Genomic DNA, 24,271 nt, shown 5'->3' with positions numbered 1-24,271 from the left:
TTTCTCATCTCTTTTTTCCAGACATACTCAGGTCTTTTTTGTGTAGTCGTAAATCCATACAAAAAGCTACCTATTTACACCGAAAAAATCATGGAGCGATATAAGGGTATAAAGCGACACGAAGTGCCTCCACATGTATTCGCAATAACAGACAGTGCCTATCGATCTATGCTGCAAGGTATGTATGACATTTTCCAATAAAATTGACCGTAGGCGGATGTAATTGGTGTTTGGTGTTCATAATATACCCATTTTAAACGGCTCGATTCCGTTTGACTTCTGTACAGACGGCTAATTATTAGGTTATTTTGATTTATGATTGAAAAAAACAGAAAGAACAACAAGAGTACGTGATCTTAAATATATACGATGCTGAACCATGCCATTCAAATATGTCGTATGCGCTGTGGAAAGATTTATGTTCAGAGTTCAGGTGTGCAGATATTCCGAGAAATAATTGGTCTTGCCGGTGCTGTAGTTTTCTCAACATTTTGTTGTTTTAGAGAAATTGGAAACCAACGTGAACAAATTTGTGTGAAACGAATTGTGCCATTCTTCGTTACAGTAACTCTACGCAATTACAGTTTAGACTTTCGTTGACAAATTGGTTTCGAATCTCACTTATAGAGAGAAATGAATGACTAGGACCATTTAATGGGATTGCGAAGAGTCATTTAAGTACGTCATGAGTTCTTTGTGGAAGAGAAACCAAACAAGAACATACCATCAATATCTTCGAATATTGCTAGTTTAATCCAAGACTGTAAAGTTTGGGGTGGTCACGCATATACGTGAGTGAGAGTGATACACTACACTAAAACATAATATGGCGGATTTTTATACTCACCATTTCCGTGATGAATTCATTCTTGAATGTACAATCGTCAGAAGTAGTCTCTTCCCACAGATGCAATAAAATCACGATCTGCATGACCTTCCCAAAGTTTACAGCCTTGATTAAATCAACATACGAAACGGGATCTAACAGATGTCTTTGGTGACCGCACCGAACTCTTATTTGACTCCAGCAACGAAGACTACCCGTCTCGCAACCAATCATTTTGAGACTAAATGAAAGAACATTTTAGCGCCAAGGTTTGTCAGACCACAAAAATCATTTTTAAACAATAAACCGGTCCGTAAGCAAATACTCCCGTCATTGTGTGCTTGGTACACTTTATTGCATTGAGAAATCGCACTGCACAGTTTCCAATTTCATTCGATTCGTCCACGCAATCGCTGGTTGCATAATGATCTTCTTAAGGAAAACTCGATTTAATTTTCGAAAAAAAATCAAATCAAAAATCGAATCGAACTCATTTTTCAAACATCACAAAACGCGACTATGACTTCGACGACATGGTCGGTTATTCAAATGACGGCTGAAAAACATTTAAAAACAATTAAAACATTAAACCGAAGCAATAAATATTTAATGTGTCAGTTAAATGTCTATTCACATCGAACCAAATATAGTTGTGACGTGATGTTGTTCGTTGTTATACGATGTTGATTTTTATGAAATTATGGATCTAGACAATATAACCAGCATACCATACCTCTGCTAAGTGAAAATAGTAAATCTAATGGAACAGAAAAGTTTAATGTTTGCTGTACAAGGCACGTCGTTATGGTTTTGTTTTTTCTATCCGATTATTTCGTTCACCAGTTCACATTACCTACTTATTGGACTGTATCTAGGACCATAAATCATCTCAAATTATTTAATTTTCATCGGAATTGGCAAATATAATCGACATAACCGAGAAAGACAGAGACAAAAAAACATAATTTTTGCTGCAGGGCGTTTCAGGTTTTTAGTTGAGATTTTCCATACGATAAGCTTACCGGGGCGATAGATATTTTGGTAGAAATTATTGAAATTGGAAATCTCTTTTGGTCAGGGTCAAAAACTTATTTCAGCCATGAGTTTGGAAACATTTGAAAATTTCGGATTAAAGAGCAAAGTCTTCAAAAGTCCGTACGACTGTCAGAACTTTTTCGGGCGAACCTCAACGGATTTTAGGGTTTTTACTTCTACTAGCATATAGACTTAGTTTGTAGATCAAATGGCTCTGATTTTGAATGAATGTCTGTCAGACTATAGTTTTCCAGGCAACAAAGGGATGAGGGAAGAAAAGTTGGAAATTTTATTTTCTCTGGTGACTTGTGGCCTCCGCTACGCTTTGACCACAAACAACACCATCGCAATGAAATTTCCAACTTTTGTTTTCCCTCTGTGAACAAATAACTGTTTCAATGGTTTACGTCGTCAGGGATGCCTGGAAAACTATTGTCTGATAGGTGTTCTGATTCATGCGAACTGTTTCTATGAAAGCTAGAACAGAAATTGTACCACTACACTCTGAAGGAACACACCCCCCCTGAACAAAAATAAAGTTTTACCGAAAATGCACCCAAAAATTGATTGCTGTTCTCAATAGAGGGACCCTAGAGGAGTTCAAAACGATGGTCCGTTAAGCTGGACCAGATGCTTCCCCACACCCATACAACTAACGAAAAAATTGTATGGGCTGGGGAAGCATCTGGTCCAGCTTAACGGACCATCGTTTTGAACTCCTCTAGGGTCCCTCTATTGAGAACAGCAATCAATTTTTGGGTGCATTTTCGGTAAAACTTTATTTTTGTTCAGGGCGGGTGTGGGAAGTACGTATGGCTCACATGTCATCTGTAAAGACGGGTGAAAATGACCTACCAAAGACTTAACAAGTATTACTAAGTGCCCAGCTCAATTGCCACAGTTAATTCTGCTAAAAACAACGACTCATTCGAATGCGATTCCATTCTTCTTACACTAAAAAAAATGAATATATTTCTGGTGACCTCAATGCAAGCATGACCATTTATGGTCAATATTAAATTGCTTCTTGATTGTTAATATGCAAACATACTGAAAATTATGTTAACATGTGAGTCAAGAGCCGAATGGAATACAAGAGTGGATTGAGAGCAATGGATATGTTTACCATAATGTTAACATTTAACAATCCTCTGTCATAATGTCTCAATTGAACCACCGACTCGGAAAATTGTATTGATGCAAAATCTTATGGGAATAATATCGCAGTTCAATGAGATTGACAATTTGACTTTAACAATTATTTGGTCCCACTAACGATCACTTTCATTCCTTTCTTTACAGACCGTGAAGATCAATCCATTTTGTGTACTGGTGAATCAGGTGCTGGTAAAACAGAAAACACAAAAAAAGTCATTCAGTATTTGGCCTATGTAGCTGCATCGAAACCAAAGGGATCAGCTGTAAGTATTAGAAAAAGAAAGAAAGATTTTTTTGTCTGTTATCGACAGCAATGACAACAATAAACAATGTTCTCTGACCGATGTGGTCATAGAAAAGTGAAATGTTTGTTGAAGCGAATGAAGTAAAAGATTTTATTTGAAACACTAGGTGATAGTCTGAACAAAAGAAGTAATAGATTCAATGAATATCATACAAATTTGAACAAAAGGAGTAACAAGTTTCAACGTTTTAAATGGCAATACGTTTGCTATTTCTAAGAGGTTAAATGTACGGATGGTTATCGATCAATCCATTTGATTTGATTAACATAGAATTTCATACAATTTTCAATAAACATTTTAGACTTGCCTACACACAACATACATACGAATTTATCCGATTTTTTTTCTGCTTCTTAATCTCAAACGATCTTGCAAAATTCATGCTGCTGCTGACTTTGTAGCTTAATAAGTAGCTCTCTGACATGTGTTCATACGGAGTATCTGTGTCGTTACATTACAATGTCCTATTACATATGGTAAAGTGAGCGAACGAGTAACGAATAAATCGAATTTTTGTCTTAATTAATTCAACGCAATAAATTAATTAATTTGAAAAATAAAATTTTTCAGCAAAATGAATCTGTAACAGATTCTCGTAGGATGTGTGAAAATTTCACACATCTACCTGGGATTATTATCAATTTGGAATTATAAATTCGTATTCAAATGGAATGCAATAAAACATTAATCATTCGGCTGGGATGTCGTTAAGAATATATTGTTACGTATGCTTATAACAACACGTCGTCGTCGTTTTCCATCGGAAACATTACGGTGTAAATGGCAGTTAAATATATATCGTTGGTACGCGGTGGTTTTATGCGGCGGACACGTAGGTGGATCATATTTTCATATTTAGTTTTAATTGAATTATTAAAAAGCATATCGCGTGTTATGTTACAATATCGTAATTTCAGTTTTGATTTGACGATGTGATCAAGTTCAATTGACAAAACTTTCGATTTTATTTCAAACATTTCTTTTGGATTAGTCATCTTCATAGCGTAGGAATACCATATTGATTTAGCTCTTTGATGGGCTTAACTGTAACAGAATCAGATTATATTCGATCAGGGATCAGATCACAAAATACCGGTAGTCTTTCTAGAAATGGCTCATTCCAGGAGTTAGCTTTGAAGGAAGAACTAGTGGACCTCAGATTATCATTATTTCTTCGTACGAATTTCGATGTACATGAAGCAGGAAGTGAGCCCACAAAATGTCTTTCTCACGCCGTGTAGGTACCACACGCAGAAAAGCCATCTTTCAGATGTCAGGACTATCCCTTTTTAGAATCTCATCAAATCGTTCAGTTTCGAACTGTAATTCCACTCATACATGAGGTTCTCATCCTTAGACGTGATTCAAACTACCCCATCACTAACTATTTTTCGAAACAATCAAAAAAGCCTTACAATCAACCAGGGCTTACTTTAGAGAATTTTAATTCTGAAAATTCCGAAAATTCTGAAAAAATTCCTAAAAAGTTCAGAAAAATTCTGAAATAATTTTTCGGAATTTTTCAGAACTTTTTCAGAATTTTCAGAATTAAAATTCTATATTAATAAAATTGTTGTATTGCTTGGTCAGTAATTCAACATTGACAAAGTGTTGTATTGCTTTGACTTGACCAAAATTGTTGAAAAAATTTCTTTTATTCAACGAAGGGCGAACGAAACGTGTTACCGTTTACGATTCGTGACGAAACGTTTTACCGTTTACAATCATAGTGCGGACGAACAACAGGACAAAACAATGCTGATTTCGACGTATCACGTATCACGTCCGCACTATGATTGTAAACGGTAAAACGTTTCGTCACGAATCGTAAACGGTAACACGTTTCGTTCGCCCTTCGTTGAATAAAAGAAATTTTTTCAACAATTTTGGTCAAGTCAAAGCAATACAACACTTTGTCAAAATTCTCTAAAGTAAGCCCTGCAATCAACATTCCCGATTCTTCAATTATTTCCGAAGGATATCTTAAATAGAATCAACATTTGCAATGCAACAGAGTCATTATCACGTAGTAGTAAGTTCACTTAAAGAAGCCAAAAAACAAATGGGGATGTTATTAGGAACGTGAAGAAAAGACAAAAGAAAAGACGCAACCGAAACAAGTCCGCTGACTTTCACGTCCTTATACTTTACATCAGAACGCTGACGTCTAAATGATTCATTGTTTCATTTGACCCCAGTCGTGAAAACATTACAGTTATAAACTCTCTAAATGACCGTCTTTTTCTGAGTCCCTTATTTCTCCAACTTCTCTCATTTCTCCAACTTCTCTCATTTCTCCAACTTCTCCCATTTCTCCATAACGAATATATAGATAAATTAGAGAAGTAAAAGACGGTCATTTAGAGAGTTTATAAGTGTATCACGAATTTTCACGATTTTCTCTATTTTTGAGACTCACAAAATTCGTGAAAATCTGTGAAAAATTCATGAGCATTGCAAAAAACGTTTTCACTGTTACAGGCTATGATTTGATCAGTCACTGATCCGTTCATATTATCACATTGCTTCATCGGTTATACATGTCTGTCCAGATTTAAATTACGATTGACGTGCAAACGTTTCAATTAAAGAAACAGATGCTGCGATTACGACAATACGAATCTGCCAAAAAAAGTTCGTTGAAACACAACAAATAAAACCTGAAAAATTCAGAATTTCCTCCAATTGTCAATGTGTAACACACACCTGAATCATCACAGTCTCCGTGTATACGTGACATCTTCATTATCACAACAATTCGTTCCGTGTCACAAAACGCACAATTGAAATTCCTAAAGTGCTAAATGTGTTCAAACACAGACTGTTATAACCTAACGAATCGTCAGCTTTAAGTTTAGTTGCCATATATGGCTATGGATACGGATAAATGAAAGTGCCAGCAATTTAATAAATTGAAGCAAAATTGATCATCGCCAAATTGATCGTCGAAATATTAAGTGGTTAAGTAAACAAGTTACGTTTATTGATATGTAATAAACATACGGCCGAATTAGTCACAAACATTTCGCATAAAATAAAAAAAAAAGTTAAAATTGAATTGAAAATATCAATGTTACCGGGGCAATCTTGGATCACCTTACCTCGATCGGTGACACTCTGGTCGTTGTTGTTGTTGTTTTTTTAGTCAATTCAAACAAGATTGATTTATAGGCTCGTTTGTAACCTTAACCAATTGATTGGTTCAAATGAAGTGATTTTAATTCGATAATTACAATGTCCAACAATGCAACCGAGTAATGTTCGCCGATGCTGAAGACTGTTGTGTTTAATTAAGACAAAATATATTGCGTGCTAAGTTGATAATCTGTAGCTATGTAGCGAAAAAATGGCTATTAATTAGCTATGCATGCGGTTATTCACTTTGTGACTGTGTTTATCTTATGCGCGCATACAATTTCATATTTAACATCTAGTGCGTCTAAATGGTCGCATGCATTACAAGTAGTAATAGCTTTAAAATGATAAATTGCGAATTTTATTTTCGTGTTTTTATATGGCCGTGCCATATGCCGCTAAGTATACGTATAAGTTTTGCAAGATTATTTGTCCGTAAATGACATATTATAAGTTACATAAATCATTAAGATTTAGATGGTTTAAGTGCAGTAAGTGTAACGCGTCTACATTACAGCGCAAAACCACAAAAACCAATGACTTGCCGTTCTCACGTATATCGGCGTTCGGTGGTTTATTGATTGCAGTTATTAGATCAGAATCGATCGATCGAATAAAGTTACTGGTATTACGATCAATGACGATCATTTATCAAAAAAAATGTAATTTTTCTACGCACACCTTTCTTCTCAAAACTGTTTCGAGAAGGTCGTGTAGTCAGGTGCAATTATTGCTTTCGGTTCATGTTCTGTGATACATAAATTTATGACTTGTTTGATTAGGACACGTAAACACAGACACAAATTTAAAGGTCAGAGAATCAAGTAATTATGTTAGTCGACCATCATTGTTCTGATGTCCTTTGACAATAACTTTGACAAAGAAATTTACATTATATTCTCCTCCATACGGTTCGATCGATAGCTTTGACCGGTTTCGAAATAAATTAAAGTTTCCCAGAATTCCTCGCGTATTACAACTGTTAAGACTGAAAGCCCATGTGCGTCCAGGGCCTATTTTAAGGAATTTAATTTCCAAAAATTTCCAAAATTTCACAAAAATTCTTAAAATTTCCAAATTTTGTTTGCTGTTAGATCTCATTCCGAAGTAATCAGTTAAGCTCAAAGACATGAAAAACAACTAAAAAGGCAGTAAAAACAACATTTACGATGCAATTTGTTGTGTTTTTAGATAAAATGACGAAATGAGGCCCTGTGTGCGTCACAGTAGACATCCATAAAGGTAACTCAATAGCGCACTTCTATTGAATTGCAAGTTCGTAGGTTCGAATTTCAACCGCAACACTAAGATTCTGTCAATCAGATTTGTCCACAATAACATCATCTGCTTGAATCGGTTCATTGGTTTGCGACTACGAGCGACAGCTACTGTTCTCCCATTGTGCTAAGTCTTGTCTTGTCACTGGCGTGTATTGTCATTCAGTCAGTTAGCGAAAGGCCCGTTGACGATGTGTTGTCCTTTAAAAGGACGTCCGCAATTCACTATTGCTAGAAACAGTAATAACTCGAGAAAAACGTATTTTCGGAAGGTACATTTACGCTTGGGGTCGGTCATACATTTGACACGTCAGAAAATATTTACGAAGTTATCAATGACCTGTATGACAATACTGTATGTCATGTCACCTTAAGGCTGCGGTTCGAAACCTTAGGATAGACCTGACAAGGCTGGATCCATTCATTTTTTATAGCAGGAAAATCAATTTAGTGTGAAAATAATGGTCTTGGTAGTACAACATTAAGCATGAAATCCTCAGGGAATAACCTGTCTTGCCTGATAAATCACATTTTCAACTTGTCACAAACCCTAGACTTTTCAATCAAAATGTTATTTGCGGCCCGAACATTCCTTTTTCCTCACCTAATTGAAAGCTCTAAGATATCAGCTCACTGAGATACACTAAACCTACCCTTGTTACGGCGCTCCTATCAATCGGAAAACTGCTGGAACAAATGTTGCAGCAATAGACTAAGAATGGCTCTATGTGTTTACTACATAGATGGAAGCACGGGGTTTCAGGGGGTTTTGAAATTTAGTTTTTTCGTGTTGCATATCTTGTAGTGTCAGATACTGTTCAAGGTATTAAATTTGTGCAAGGTGAAGTCCTTTTTCACCAAGCAATCTATGTAACCTTCTTATAAAAACTTGAATTTTACAACAGCAAAGAGACAATACATGAACAAATTCCTTAATCTATTGTGGTTTAATGAAGTAAACGCACGTGTTCTCTCAGCCCACGCAGTTCTATATTCCAGTAGAGAAATAAATGTTGTCAATAATCTGATGATGTATCCCCTGTAATATCTAGATTGATTTGAGTGAATCAATTTTGAACGACACATTCGCTCATCGCTCTACTCTACATTTTCGTAAAGACATTATCTGAAATTATTGGGCAACAATTTTGTTTTTTCTTCTTCAACCTCTTAATCAATCAGACATCTCTTCACAAACCCAGACTATTCAACAGAGTTTACATCAAGAAAAAAATGTATTCGCGAAAAGTAACTTTGCTTAATTTTCAAGCTTAGCAAAAATGGTTGAATAAAACTTGCACAGACCAAAAACGGTTGTTCTCAGTTAACAACAACACGTAACAGCTCGACGAGAAAAAAAATGTTCAACAATCTGAATATGGTAAAGGTTGTTCATGTGAATCTGTGTGAGCCACTCTCGCTCGAACCATTCTATTTTCCCTATAAGGAATGAATTAAAAACATTGAAAATTAAATTGGAAAAAAATTCAGTAAAATGAATGAAGTAAAAAAAAAACTCTCCGCCGATATCTCTGCGTATTGAACTGCTGAATGTGAACATGACCATGTTGTGTGTTGTGTGTTGTTATTATTATTATTAATATTAATGATTCTTTCACCATATGTTTTACGTGCTGGCTAAATTGTTGACGATTAAGTAATCCTATATTTGGCCGAATTTGCTGGAAACAAAATATTTTTTGTTTTTTTGAATTTGCAAATTGTTTGGAAATGTGCAAAATATTTTCTGCGTTTTATTTATGTCAAAAGTAAATAAAATGCATCAGTCATCGTTTAAATATTCATGTACGGTATACCATACACTGATTGTTTGTGTGTGGCATAATGAGGCCATTCCGTTTTTTTGTTTTTAAATCTCTGCAGTAACTTTTCTTCATTTAAACAATGGACTGAACTTATTGGAAAATAAAGAGGAATCAGTCTCTTGAATTGGTGAAGTTATGACTTCAATAAATTTACGAAGTGACTATTTGCACACAGGTGCAAATAATCGAAGAAAGTACAATTTGCACCCGGGTTACAACTAGCCTAAAATTCACTATTTGTACCCGTGTGCCAATAGCCTAAAATTCACTTTTTGTACCCAAGTGGAAATAGCACAAAAATCGCAGTTTGTGCCCAAGTACAAATAGTCTAAAATTCACTATTTGTTCCCGGGAGAGTGATTACGGAAAAAAGCTTGTTCCTCTATTCCACGTCAACTCTACCGATAGAGTACGATTCACTGACAGATGTCGCTGACACAACCCGGTGTCAATAGAAAAATAATATTTTAGTCAAATAAATTGCCATTGCAAAGCACATGACCTCAGGACGGAACAGTAATTAGTATATTGGATATAATTGGAGATAAGAGTTTGAAAAAACGTTTCCTATCGTTTCATCTATCCTTTTTTAAGACTCTTACTGCCAAGCCGATATGTTTGTTTATTTGACTAAAATCCTTCGAGTAAAAAGTTAATTATTTTTCTGTTGACATTGGCTTTGTTGGATCGACATCTTGAATTGATGCCGTATCAATCTCCGAGTGCAAATTAGAGTTGAGCGGGTTGGGTTTTTTTCAAAACCCGCCCGAATCCGACCCGACCCGTTTTTTCATTTCTGAAACCCGACCAGAGCAAACCCGACAGATTCTTAACCCGCCCGAACCCGATCCGACCCGATTTTCATTTTTGAAACCCGATCCGAAGGCAACCCGAAAGTTTTATAACCCGTCAACGTTTTTTAGCAAATTAAGTTCAAATTTATGTGAGAAATGCTTGAAACTAATTTAATATTTTCAGAATTACGTTAAAACCGCGAAGAAGCAACTTATATTGATACTTTTTATAAAATTTTAAATACTTCTGGTTGGAACTTTTAAATACTACTAATACCCGCCCAAGCCCGACCCGACCCGAATATTATTTTTGAAACCCGATCCAAAGCAAACCCGAAGACTCTACAACCCGCCCGCCCAAAACCCGACGGGTCGGGTCGGGTTTGCGGGCTACCCGAATCTTCACGCCAACCCGCTCATCCCTAGTGCAAATAGCTACAGTTCATTTTTCCTTGTACTGGTCTAAACGTTTGCTGTTTTGTCATAAGCAACCTTACTCCTCCTTGTACAAACCAATCTAACACTTGGGTGTTTAGGCAGAAGTAACTTGAATCTGCGTTGTTCAAACTAGCCTAACAATTGGGTATTTCGACAATTGGTTGCAAATAGTGGATTTTGGTCTATTTTCACCCCACACAGGTATTTGGCACCCCATCATTTTATGAATCGGGTAATTTGTTGTTGTAAAACGTTGACATGAATTTTTAGCATCGAGGAGGAAACTATTAGTCAAAAATCTGAACTATCATAAACGGTAAGCGTATCGCCGATAAATTACGATTACATCTGCTACTTCTTTTGTTCAAAGTATCGTATAGTGTTTGATGGTAAATCTTTAACTTCATTCGTTTTGGTTCTAGCCAGAACTCGTCGTTTATGTTTGTCATCATGTCATCGTTGTCGATAACAGATGATTAGCCGATGGTTATATTTGCCAAGCAATTGATGGATTTTTATTAATTTTTCTCTTTAATTCCAGGGACCGCATCCTGCATTGATCATTGTAAGTATAACGGGCGAGTGCTCAACGTCATTCATATCTATCATTCATCTCTCGTCTTAGTTTCACTGAATCGAAACGATCGAATTTAAATTCAGAAAAATTTCTTTCACATTTTCCGCGCAAACAATTCGCAATCATTAACTCATTTATCTTATATTTTGCATATCAATTTTTCACTTAAAATCGTGTTCATTGATTGTGTATGCGTCCATTAAATAGCAGCAGAGCAACGCAGCTACATTTGCGGTAACGTATATTCGTTGGTATCTGAAGTTGTAGTTTGATATTTTTGTTGTTGTTGGTTTTTTTTAAATATTCTTTCCTTCTTTAATTTAGCACAGCAATTTTTATGTTTCCCTTTAAACACATACTGAATGCACCACACATCACGTATCGATGATATTACTGCAATGCTTTTGTCGTTTATATTCAGTTTTTCTTTTTTTAAAGTATTGATTACAAGTAACTTTTAAATCGAAGGAATATAACCAGTTCCTTAACCTACTTGTTTGTCCAATCGATGTCCTTGAATGGTTTTATAATTTGCTGTAGATAGACCTGATTGTGCAACAGATTTTTTGTTTAAATTCAACACTGGGTGAAGGGTATTACAATTGCAAGATACTTAGAGATCAACGACCCGAAGTTTGTATAATGGCTGAGATAGCAGAAGGATCATTCAGGGGGTACCACTGATCATCAAATATATTTACTTTGTATTCATGAAGTACTTTAATCTCGATGGTCCATTAAATCTCCCTTGAGCCATGTACACATATTCACGTAATTTTGAAAAGGTGGCACTTAATTCTTTACTCTCAGTCTTGCAATTGTAGAGAAGGACGAAAGTAAGTAAAGGCAGTAGTTCTAATGTTTTTCGCACTACCGTGAAATTTGGAAATATTCAAATTCATAGCAGAAGATATTACTCAGGATGACATACAGTTATCAATTTTGAAAGCTGCAGCCATTACCTTAGAACTGCCGCATGGCTTTAAGTAATTTTAATTTTTTTGCTGACCATTTCGATCCCAACCGACGCTTTGCTCATGTACGTATTACACAACACCTCAGAGAAAATTGTTCCATTGCAACTTGGGTTTCTTATTGAGTTGTTTCCAAAAAGATATGAAAGTTCGCGAAATTCTTAAGAGTTGAACCTTTGCAATTTCATAACAGTAGTGCGAAAAACGATTGATTATTCCAGCCCTGACACCAATTAGTATCGTTTTCGAAGCTTTGGTATGGAACTACGTAATTTTGAAAGAACTACTTATACTACATGACCCATTCGAAAGTTGACCATTACACAGCATTTTGCCCCGTGCGGAAATGCTCCATTACATGTCGACTATTTTCGGTTCATTTTTTGAATTTTCCTGTGTCGAAATTAACTCTCGCATGGGGCAGGTAGTAAACCAGAATGCATTAGATGCTGCTACAGACTTCATAGCTTCGGAAACAACTTTTAATACTCGCAAACTAACCATTGGTTTTTTAAGCAACTTGATTCGGCAACTGACTGTTTTTCGACAAGTGTAGTTGTATACCTCGCCTTCGGCACAAAAAGGCAGTTTGTATACCCGAATCAAAGGCAAGGTATACAACTACACTTGTCGAAAGACACTTACCGAAGCTTTCTGCTCAAAAACACACTTGTGAGTTTGCTTTTACCACAAAATCGTTGCCTCATGTAATGAATTACTTTCGCCGCATCCAACGTAACCTACGTATTACACGAAGACATGCACCTTAATTTATGATTCCGATTTCCAATTGAATTTACTTTAGTGATGTTTAGTGTTTGGTTGAATATTTGTCCCTTTCCTTTTTATAAACTGTTCGAATTGTGTCTACCACAGGGCCGGAATGGCCATATGGTCAATTCGAGGAAGCCCGATTGAGCAATTTCGGTATAGTTCCTACATTGGCGCCTCTTTTGATTAAATGTTGTGCCTTTTGCCTTTTAGTAGCCAGTCCCCCACCTTGTCTTCCAGAGCATGCAGCTGATTTGGCTCAGTGTTTTTCGGCACGAATTCCTAAGTGTTTAATGATCTCATTTAAATTTGTTTCTTTTCGAATATTTTCAGGGTGAACTAGAACAACAATTGCTTCAAGCGAATCCAATTCTAGAAGCATTTGGTAATGCGAAGACTGTGAAAAACGACAATTCTTCCCGATTTGTAAGTGAAATCGAATTTGATTTTTTGCGAGATTTTTGTCTGACAATTTTCCCGTTTCATCTCTTCCACAGGGCAAATTTATCCGAATAAATTTTGATGCTTCCGGCTATATATCTGGCGCTAATATCGAAACATATCTGCTCGAGAAATCACGTGCCATTCGTCAAGCAAAAGATGAACGAACATTCCATATTTTCTATCAGTTACTCGCTGGTGCAACGCCCGAACAGAAGGAGAAATTCATTTTGGACGATATCAAAACGTACAGTTTCCTATCGAACGGAAGTCTTCCAGTGCCCGGTGTGGATGATTATGCCGAATATCAGGCGACTGTTAAAAGCATGAATATCATGGGCATGACCAATGACGACTTCAATTCCATCTTCCGAATCGTCAGTGCTGTTTTGCTGTTCGGTTGTATGAAATTCAAGCAAGAACGAAGCTCAGATCAAGCAACCCTTCCGGACAATACGGTTGCGCAAAAGATCGCCCACTTGTTGGGTTTGAATGTGACGGATATGACTCGAGCATTCCTAACGCCACGCATTAAGGTCGGCCGAGACTTTGTCACCAAAGCTCAGACTAAGGAGCAAGTTGAATTCGCCGTTGAGGCCATTGCCAAGGCATGCTACGAAAGAATGTTCAAATGGTTGGTCAACCGAATCAACCGATCGTTGGACCGAACGAAGAGGCAAGGAGCTTCGTTCATCGGTATTCTCGATATGGCTGGCTTTGAAATCTTCGAATTGAATTCATTCGAACAGCTGTGCATCAATTACACCAACGAGAAACTCCAACAACTCTTCAATCACACGATGTTCATTCTGGAACAGGAAGAGTATCAACGCGAAGGCATCGAATGGAAGTTCATTGACTTCGGACTCGATTTACAACCGACAATTGATTTGATTGACAAGCCCGGCGGAATTATGGCATTGTTGGATGAAGAATGTTGGTTCCCTAAAGCAACCGACAAGACATTCGTTGAGAAGTTGGTGTCCGCTCATTCCATGCACCCGAAATTCATGAAAACTGATTTCCGCGGCATTGCTGACTTTGCAATTGTTCATTATGCTGGAAAGGTCGATTATTCAGCCGCTAAATGGTTGATGAAGAACATGGATCCGTTGAACGAGAACATCGTCTCATTGCTCCAAGCTTCACAAGATCCATTCGTCGTGAATATTTGGAAAGATGCCGAAATTGTCGGTATGGCACAACAACTAACTGACACCCAATTCGGCGCTAGAACTCGTAAGGGTATGTTCCGTACAGTTTCGCATTTGTACAAAGAGCAGTTGGCTAAACTAATGGACACACTTCGCAACACCAATCCCAACTTTGTGCGTTGCATCATTCCAAATCATGAAAAACGTGCCGGTAAAATCGATGCTCCGTTGGTACTGGACCAATTGCGATGCAATGGTGTGCTTGAAGGTATCCGTATCTGTCGTCAAGGATTCCCGAATCGAATTCCATTCCAAGAATTCCGTCAACGCTACGAACTCCTCACACCGAACGTTATTCCGAAAGGATTCATGGACGGCAAAAAGGCTTGCGAGCGCATGATTCAAGCTCTTGAATTGGACTCGAATCTCTTCCGTGTTGGTCAATCGAAAATCTTTTTCCGAGCTGGTGTGTTAGCCCATTTGGAAGAGGAACGCGACTACAAAATCACCGACTTAATCGTCAACTTCCAAGCGTTCTCCCGTGGGTTCTTAGCTCGTCGCAATTACCAGAAACGATTGCAACAGCTCAATGCCATCCGAATTATTCAAAGAAATTGTGCCGCATACTTGAAGCTTCGCAACTGGCAGTGGTGGCGCTTGTACACAAAGGTCAAGCCTCTGTTGGAAGTTACAAAACAGGAAGAAAAATTAGTGCAAAAGGAGGACGAATTGAAACAGGTCCGTGAAAAATTGGACTCGTTGTCGAGGGATGCTCAAGAATATGAAAAGAAATTCCAATCGGCAATGGAGGAGAAGACGCATTTGGCCGAACAGTTGCAAGCTGAAATCGAATTGTGTGCCGAAGCGGAGGAAAGTCGTCAACGCTTGGCTGCAAGAAAGCAAGAACTCGAAGAGATGATGCAAGACATGGAAGCCCGTATTGAAGAGGAAGAAGAGCGGGTGATTTCAATGAACGCTGAAAAGAAGAAACTTCAATTGAACATTCAGGATTTGGAAGAGCAATTGGAGGAAGAAGAAGCCGCCCGACAGAAATTGCAGTTGGAGAAGGTTCAATTAGATGCCAAGATTAAGAAGTACGAGGAGGATCTGGCACTGACCGATGACCAGAATCAGAAATTGAATAAAGAGAAGAAGGTGTTGGAGGAACGCGCCAACGATTTATCACAAACTTTGGCTGAAGAGGAAGAGAAGGCTAAGCATTTGTCGAAATTGAAAGCGAAACACGAATTGACCATTGCTGAACTGGAAGAACGTTTGCTCAAAGATCATCAGCAGAGACAAGAGTCCGATCGAAGCAAACGAAAGATCGAAACTGAAGTGGCCGATTTGAGGGAACAGATCAACGAACGTCGCATTCAAGTCGAAGAAATGCAACATCAATTAGCCAAGAGAGAGGACGAACTGACACAAACATTGATGCGAATTGATGAAGAATCTGCTGCTAAGGCACAAGCTCAGAAGAGTCAGCGTGAATTGGAATCGCAGTTAGCCGAGATTCAAGAAGATTTGGAAGCAGAGAAGGCTGCTCGAGCTAAGGCTGAAAAGGTTCGTCGTGATCTCAGCGAAGAGTTGGAGGCGCTCAAGAACGAATTGCTGGATTCTTTGGACACTACAGCTGGTGAGTCCACTTTATAGTTTAACACGTTGAGGCGAGGAAACTAAATTTTTTGTTTGTACTTCAGCTCAACAAGAACTTCGTTCGAAGCGAGAACAGGAACTGGCCACTTTGAAGAAAAATCTGGAAGAAGAAGCTGGCTCGCACGAATCGCATTTGGCTGAGATGAGACATAAACATTCGCAAGAGTTGTCCGGTATCAACGAACAGTTGGAGAATTTGAAGAAAGCCCGATCCTCGTTGGAAAAGTCTAAGGCCACCTTGGAGGCTGAGAATGCCGATCTTGCTACTGAACTTCGTAACGTCAATTCGTCCAGACAAGAAAATGATCGTCGCCGTAAGCAGGCTGAATCACAGATTGCTGAGTTGCAGGTACAGTAAATTTCGTTAATTCAATTTTGATTCACTTGCGATTGACAGAAAAAGATTTTGTTTTCCATCTATCGTCGTGCATGTTCGGTAAAGGACGAGATTTGGTATTTGTTGAACGTAAACTTTCCATTTATTCGCTCCCGATATTGCTAGGCTTAGATCGTTTGCTTGTCACCACCATAAAACCTTCCAATCTTCTTCGACTAATTGTTTATCTTTGTCACAGGTCAAACTTGCTGAAATCGAGCGAGCCCGATCGGAACTACAAGAGCGAGACACCAAATTGCAACAAGAAGTCGAATCCATGACCCTCGCACTAGAAGAGGCTGAACTTAAGGCCGGTGCCGCCATGAAATCTACCATTAATATGGAAAGTCAATTGACAGAAGCGCAACAACTGCTCGAGGAAGAGACTCGTCAGAAGTTAGCTCTCAGCTCCAAACTTCGCCAGCTTGAATCCGAAAAGGAAGCCCTCCAGGAACAAATGGAAGAGGATGAAGAGCACAAGAAGAACTACGAACGCAAACTAGCTGAAGTCGTCCAACAAATGCAGGAGCTGAAGAAAAAATCCGAAGAAGACCAGGATGCTGTCAAAGAGCTTGAAGAGGCCCGCAAAAAGTCCAACAAAGACATCGAAGCATTGCAGCGACAAATTCAAGAATTGCAAGCGGCCAACGATCGTTTGGATAAGAGCAAAAAGAAAATCCAATCCGAACTCGAGGACGCCACCATTGAATTGGAGGCTCAGCGCACTAAAGTACTCGAATTGGAAAAGAAACAAAAGAACTTCGACAAAGTGCTAGCCGAGGAGAAGGCAATTAGCGAACAGAATTCACAGGACCGTGACACTGCGGAACGTGAGGCTCGTGAAAAGGAGACAAAGGTGTTGTCGCTAACCCGAGAACTCGATGAGGCTTACGATAAGATTGAAGATTTGGAATCCAAGCGAAAAGCGTTGCAGAACGAGCTCGACGATCTGGCTAATTCTCAAGGCACAGCCGACAAAAATGTCCACGAACTTGAAAAGGCCAAACGAACACTGGAAAGTCAATTGGCTGAATTGAAAGCACAAAACGAGGAGCTAGAAGATGACTTACAGCTTACGGAAGACGCGAAACTACGACTAGAGGTCAATATGCAAGCACTCCGAGCCCAATTCGAACGTGATGTACAGGCGAAGGAAGAACAAGCCGAAGAGAAACGTAGAGGATTGGTAAAGGCTTTGAGAGATTTGGAAGCTGAGTTGGAAGAAGAGCGTAAACAAAGAGCGGCTGCCGTTGCGGCAAAGAAGAAGTTGGAAGGTGATCTAAAGGATATCGAAGCAACGCTTGAAATGCACAACAAAGTGAAAGAAGATGCTCTCAAGCACGCCAAAAAACTACAAGCCCAAGTTAAAGATGCTCTCCGTGATGCTGAAGATGCTAGAGCTGCCAAGGAAGAACTCGCTGCCGCCAGCAAAGAAGCTGAACGAAAGGTGAAGGCACTCGAAGCGGAAGTGATGCAATTGAACGAAGATTTATTGAGCTCAGATCGTGTACGTCGTGCGGCCGAAGTTGAACGCGATGAACTTTTGGATGAAGTGCAAAATCTGTCCAGCAAAGCCTCTCTCGTAGTGGACGAAAAGCGACGCCTAGAAGCACGAATTGCGGCACTTGAAGAAGAACTGGAAGAAGAGCAGTCCACTTCCGAAATGCTGTTGGATCGTAGTCGCAAAGCCCAGTTGTCCATTGAGCAAATCACCACTGAACTGTCGACGGAGAAGGCAAACACACAGAAACATGAAAATGCCCGAGCACTGTTGGAGCGCCAGAATAAGGAACTCAAGGCAAAATTGGCTGAAATCGAGACAACACAGCGAACGAAGATCAAGGCCACCATCGCCAGTTTGGAAGGTAAAGTCACCAATTTGGAAGAGCAATTGGAGAATGAGACCAAGGAACGATTGCTGCAACAAAAGACGAATCGTAAATTGGACAAGAAGGTGAAAGAGCTCACGATGAACATCGAAGATGAACGAAGACATGCCGACCAGTACAAGGAACAAATTGAAAAGGTAATTGAACGAATTTTTGGTTTTCTTTTCTCTTTCTAAAATTCCGCTTCCAATTTTCAGTTGAACAGCCGAATGAAGATCTTGAAGCGAAATCTAGATGAAGCTGAAGAAGAGATCCAAAAGGAGAAGACACAAAAACGAAAGGCACAACGAGAATGCGAAGATATGCTGGAGAATCAAGAGGCGCTAAACAGAGAAGTCAATTCGCTGAAAACCAAACTCAGGTAAACATTTTATTGACTTACTGACTTGTCGTCCGTCACGATTCTATCACAATCCATTTTTTTTTCTGTTATTCATCCAGTTACAACTGATTCAGTTGTATGTTTTACGGAAAAAGAAAGACTTCGGAGGCATTTTAGACTCAATGTGTACATAAAAACATATTAATTCGATTAGGTTAATACTTATTGCCTTATAAATGTAAGATTTTATCGCAAATTCGCAGCGACTTTTTTGTTTGTTATGGAAACGAAAGGTATGTCGGCGACACTGGGTGTCCATTTTTGTTGAAAATCAATGGCGTTTGTGTTGTCGTTTTTCTTTAAGCTCCCAAAAACAAATTCGAAATTTTTTTCCTCCTTTACTTATGAAATTAACCAATTTGGTCGATTCGATACCACTTTCGGAATGAATTATTTGAACTAACCGCATCAGTTTTTGTTGAAAATAAGTTTTGGTTTTTTTTTATCCTATTTTTTCATTGATTTCCCTTCAATATATCCGCCACAATTAAACCGTCGTTCGTACCTAATGCGTCCCACACACAATATTTCGAATGCTACCAGTAATTACCAGTCAATCACTCACACACTCAGTGACTCGAATGAGATTCTGACGTTTTATTCTTGGTAGAACATTTCCCCACATTTCCGCGTTCCTCCTGAATTTTTCGAAATTTCCTAAAAAAAATTTTTTTTGGAAAAATTAAGGAAAACAAGCAAAAAGCTAGGAAAATTCAAGAAAATAAAAGAAAACCGTTTTCCCTGCTTGTGAGTGATAACAGTAAATCGTGCATCGATGTTTCCATTTCGTATTTCGAATACAAACACCGACACTACATATGCACGTACATTAGTAAGGCCGCGGTTTTTAAACCTTTGCCAAATTGTTACACTACCTGGCCCTGACGAAACATAGTTGAAAATCCAAAATTAAATTTTTGTTGAAATGTCTGTCCGAATATTTGACTCATCTGACACGGTAGACCATTCAACGAAAATCTCATTTTCAAATTCCATTACTCATTTAGGATCAATACCTTCATTTGCGCCCAATTTGGATTTTCTACGTGTGTGTCGGCCGTGATATACACTGGGCCCCTTAAAGTAATGCCCAATTTCGTGGGGGTTCTTCTAGCGCACTATGGCTAGTCGTAAAACAATCGCTTTTCGTATTGGGTAATGTAACAATTTGACACCGGTTTCGAACCGCGACCTCAGAGTGACTGATTTGCGAGTGGGCTCGATGCTTAAGCTCATTATCAAAGCGGTTGGACTTCTATGCGTTGAAAAATCTCGCAAAATTGTCTTTGATATGTGCGTGTCAAAGTTAAGACCGCGGAAGTTGCAACGATTCGATAGTTTTAAATTGTTGCAATGTTGCTAGAAATTTCTGAAATGCACTTCATTTAATGTGTGATAACTCCTATACAGTTGAAAGTTATCGATAATGTTCTTTCGCGGAGAGTTATGATATAAACGACTGTTTCTGAATTACGAACTAAATTCCTATAAGCCTGAGTCCTGTCGCAATTACAGAAATTTATTTCTGTATTTTCGAGCAAAGGCCAAAGCTGAGACAAACTGAAAGAATTTAATCGTTCTAATGAAATACATTGATTGAGTTGGCGAGTATTTGCCGCTATTTTTCTGATGAACATTGACAAATATACGTCTGACCCGCACAGCAGGATGTAAACCTATGCTATATTGTTACACTACCCGATACCGGAAAGCATTTGTTCTGTTCTGCAGTAGTTGTTTTAGCACAAAAACTCCCTCACGAGAATGGACCAAATAAGAATGCAATTTTTAGAGGCAGGGCTTAGCTGGAACTGTAGCCTACATTTATGTGATTCGTAATTTATTTTCGTCTTTTACCAAGGATTCTGGAAAAATATAAGACGACAATAACGACCACACAAATGTGTTGACTAACACTTTCAATAAAAAATGGATTTGTTTGTGACAGTTTGACCAGCCCTGAGAAACGTCAGCAGTTTACCGAAATCGGCAAATCCATTTTTTATTAAAAACTAACACATTTAACACATTAGACGACCACTGCATCTTATATTTTTCAAAAAGGATTCTGATGAAAAGATATCAGCGAAAAAAAATTTACGAAACGCACAAATTTAGGCTATAATTGCAGCTAAGCATCCATGCCTATTAAAAAAAAAATTATTGGAAGGTTTGCTGAGGCAGACGAATAATGATTTACCTTGCATTTGAATTTCTACCGTTGTATGGAGCCAATGGCTTTATTTTAAGAGCAATGGAATCTTTGCAAATTCGTTGCCTACATTTAGGCTGAAAAATATTCGTTTTTTGTGATATCTTTGAACCAAAATCTTTTTTGAAAAAGTAAAACCATTGAAGCACGCAAAAAAATGGTTTATGAGTGATACCTTATAGATCATTTTCATTATACGGTACTTGTCAACGTAACCTCACTTAATTTTTCGTCAAGTAGTCCTTAACCTCAATCAATTGACGTTAACTGCGTTCAATTTACTGATTTTTATATGAAAATCGTTCGTTCAATTCATTCGATATTTTTCGACATGTCTGACAGTTGGGATCGTGTCTGACGTTTACAAGGTCACACTTGTAGAAACCTGTGCTGATTACACAAATTTACACAATCTACAAAGATTTCTCCAAGTGTGATAAGTTATCACTCACAAACCAAGTTTTCCTTTAAAAGTAACACATTTTTGCGTGCTTACTTAAAAAAAATTGGTTCATAGAAATCATCAAAAAAACGAATATTTTTCCGCCTAAATGTAGGCTACAAAATTGCAGAAGTCACATTGCTATTAACATAAATTTTCATACAATAAGTTAAGGCTAAGGTTAGTAGCGCTCGAAGACAACTTGTAACTGATATGCTCCCGGTCTTATTATATCATCATCACAATCATCAACATATTCAACCGATTTTTTCTTTATTGTTTTTATAATTTATTTTTCTATTATCCAGCGAATCACTTACTACCTCCCCAAAAAGTGATGTGAATTTTGTTGTTCTCGACTAACTAGCAAGGACTTATATCTTCCCATACTAACCAGCATTGATATATACCATTTTACCTAACTTGCATCTATATCTATTATAGAAATATTAACTCAAATCATTTTGTACGTACTTTGCACCAATAAAATAGTCAGCAAACGATGTGACTGAATTTTTCTTTTCAATTTTTTCTTTTTTCTTTCTTTTAATAACCAAATTTAGACGTGGAGTTGGTAGCATGAGTCTCAGTTCATCGCGCTTAGCATCCCGCAACAATAAGAACGATGACAGTTCAGCTCAGGATGAATCCATGGATGAATCTATCGACGCATCTAACTGACACTCGTCCGCAAATCGTTACCAATTTACAAATAAATTTTAAACAACAAAAAAAAAGAATTTTTGAGGAGGAAAATGAAGTGAAAATGTAAAAACAAAAAACGAAAACAAAAAATTTGACATTTTGTAATCGGTGAAGTACAGAGAGAGATGGGAGAGTTATGTGAATGGGCGAATTTCTTTTTGAACTTTTTTTTTATATTAAATAATTAATTGAAAATAAAATAAAGCAAAAAACAAGAACGAATGTTATTATACAGTCAAAAACCATAGATTTTTACATGCAAGAAAAATTTAACGCGCTCATTATTATCGAATATTATAAATATATCTAACGATGCATTTAATTACATTTTATTATTACAAAATACAGGTAAGTCGGGACACTCAAAATAACTAACACAAACGAAAAACCACTTTTTTTACGAAAACAAAAATTCATTGAAATTTGCACGAAATAACAAGATAAAGGAACCGGAAAACCAATCAATTGCAAAACAAAACGTTGTGCCATTTTACATTTTTTATGAAAAAGATTTTTTTTTTGTTTAATTTCCCCCTTCTAAATGGTTAGAACCTTTCAGAAACGGATAGTTATCAGTTATCGACAATAGTGAAAGATCTACGGTGAATTTGTGGTCTTACAATGAATGTTAAAACAAATGAAGTACAAGATTTTGTATCAAACATAAGACGATACTTCGACCGTGATATGCTTACCGTTTCTGAAAGGTTAAAAAAAATAATTGTAAAATAGATTTCTATTGGGATAGTACTTACGCATTTCTTTTTTATCGACAAAAAATATATTAAGACTCGGAACGTTGGTCGCGCAAACCTGACTTGATTCTGGAAAATTAAAAAAAAAACATCATCTCGATCAGATCACGTTCAGTTAACCTGACAACCTAATTTTACGTTCAGATCGGCCTAACACGATTCCGAACCTTAACAAATATCATTCCCTCCATTTGGACATTTTCTTTTCTTTTTTTTTTTTTAAATTGTCGAATGCATAATATCTCGCCAATTCTTTGTTATTGCTTTCAAATCAAAATAAATCTTCAATTGCGATTAGCATTCTCGAAAAGTTGCTTTTCTTACTGAGTAAATTTCTTTGTTAACCTTTCCTTAAACGGCTAGCGTCTATCGACGGCTTACGATTAAAGTTTTAGTGCTTCTGTTTTCGTTTAAAGTATTGTCTAATGTTTGATGGAGAATCTATTACTTCATTCGTTTTGTTATGCGGCTTTGCTGTAATAATAATGAGAACATTGGTAGTTTATTGTCATTGTCGATAGCTGATGACTAGTCGTTTCTGGAAGGCTCTCGTTGAATAAGTATTATTATTAATAAATTAGTCAATTGATAATAATTTTCATTTTTGGTTGATTAAATATGGAATAGAGAGAAAGAAACTTTTTTTTCTTCTTTGCCGAAAAGCTTAATGTAAAGGAAAATCAAAATTTAAATTTTCAAAATTCGTTTCGTTTCCATGGAAAGATAGAGTATTGTTTTCATTTCTATAACGTTCATTGTCACATCCCACATAACATTGCTGCGGAAAAGCCAAACTTAAAATATTTTTAAATTTAATTTTTCTTTTGCTACGAATCATTCTTACGTTAAAATGCACTCATTTTATGCAATGAAAAATAAATTAAATTCAACAAAACATTAAAAAAAAAACTCTTTTTTTATTAATTAATATTTTTATGTCTTTTTAAAATATTTTTTTTTTGAATTATAATTTTTTTAATAGAAAATAAGTTGCAAGAAAAATAATTAACTAATTGATAAAAATGGTTTCTGTTCATAAACAATTTGTAATATTTATAAATAATTTAAAAAGTTAAAACGAACGGAGTTTTTATTGACGCGAGACCCAACATACATTGTGTTGCAAATACTGTCGAAGCG

General features: G+C 37.2%; 1 protein-coding gene across 3 annotated transcripts in view; it reads left to right on the top strand.

Annotated features, from left to right (window-relative positions):
* LOC119079298 (myosin heavy chain, non-muscle) overlaps nucleotides 1–23,203 on the top strand; it is a 57,806-nt gene extending 34,603 nt beyond the window's left edge. Inside the window, exons 3-12 of one of the 3 annotated variants that reach the window (XR_005088153.1) lie at nucleotides 22–178; nucleotides 3,164–3,282; nucleotides 11,336–11,359; nucleotides 13,450–13,542; nucleotides 13,614–16,350; nucleotides 16,415–16,719; nucleotides 16,946–18,772; nucleotides 18,833–18,996; nucleotides 19,077–19,250; nucleotides 22,235–22,363. Coding sequence is in view for 2 of the 3 variants with exons in the window: in XM_037187085.1 (XP_037042980.1) it covers nucleotides 22–178; nucleotides 3,164–3,282; nucleotides 11,336–11,359; nucleotides 13,450–13,542; nucleotides 13,614–16,350; nucleotides 16,415–16,719; nucleotides 16,946–18,772; nucleotides 18,833–18,996; nucleotides 22,235–22,352 (5,544 nt within the window). In the remaining variant the exon portion in view is untranslated. Of the gene's footprint in view, nucleotides 1–21; nucleotides 179–3,163; nucleotides 3,283–11,335; nucleotides 11,360–13,449; nucleotides 13,543–13,613; nucleotides 16,351–16,414; nucleotides 16,720–16,945; nucleotides 18,773–18,832; nucleotides 18,997–19,076; nucleotides 19,251–21,979; nucleotides 22,175–22,234 lie in introns of those variants that run through there. The other 2 variants (XM_037187085.1, XM_037187086.1) reach the window with 2 other exon arrangements.
* The last annotated feature ends 1,068 nt before the right edge of the window (nucleotides 23,204–24,271 follow it).

This window comes from Bradysia coprophila, unplaced genomic scaffold (genome assembly GCF_014529535.1).
Source record: "Bradysia coprophila strain Holo2 unplaced genomic scaffold, BU_Bcop_v1 contig_324, whole genome shotgun sequence".
NCBI classification, from domain to species: Eukaryota; Metazoa; Arthropoda; class Insecta; order Diptera; family Sciaridae; genus Bradysia; species Bradysia coprophila.
The sequence above is the reverse complement of the archived record's forward strand: the minus strand, read 5'-3'. Positions and strand labels throughout refer to the sequence as shown.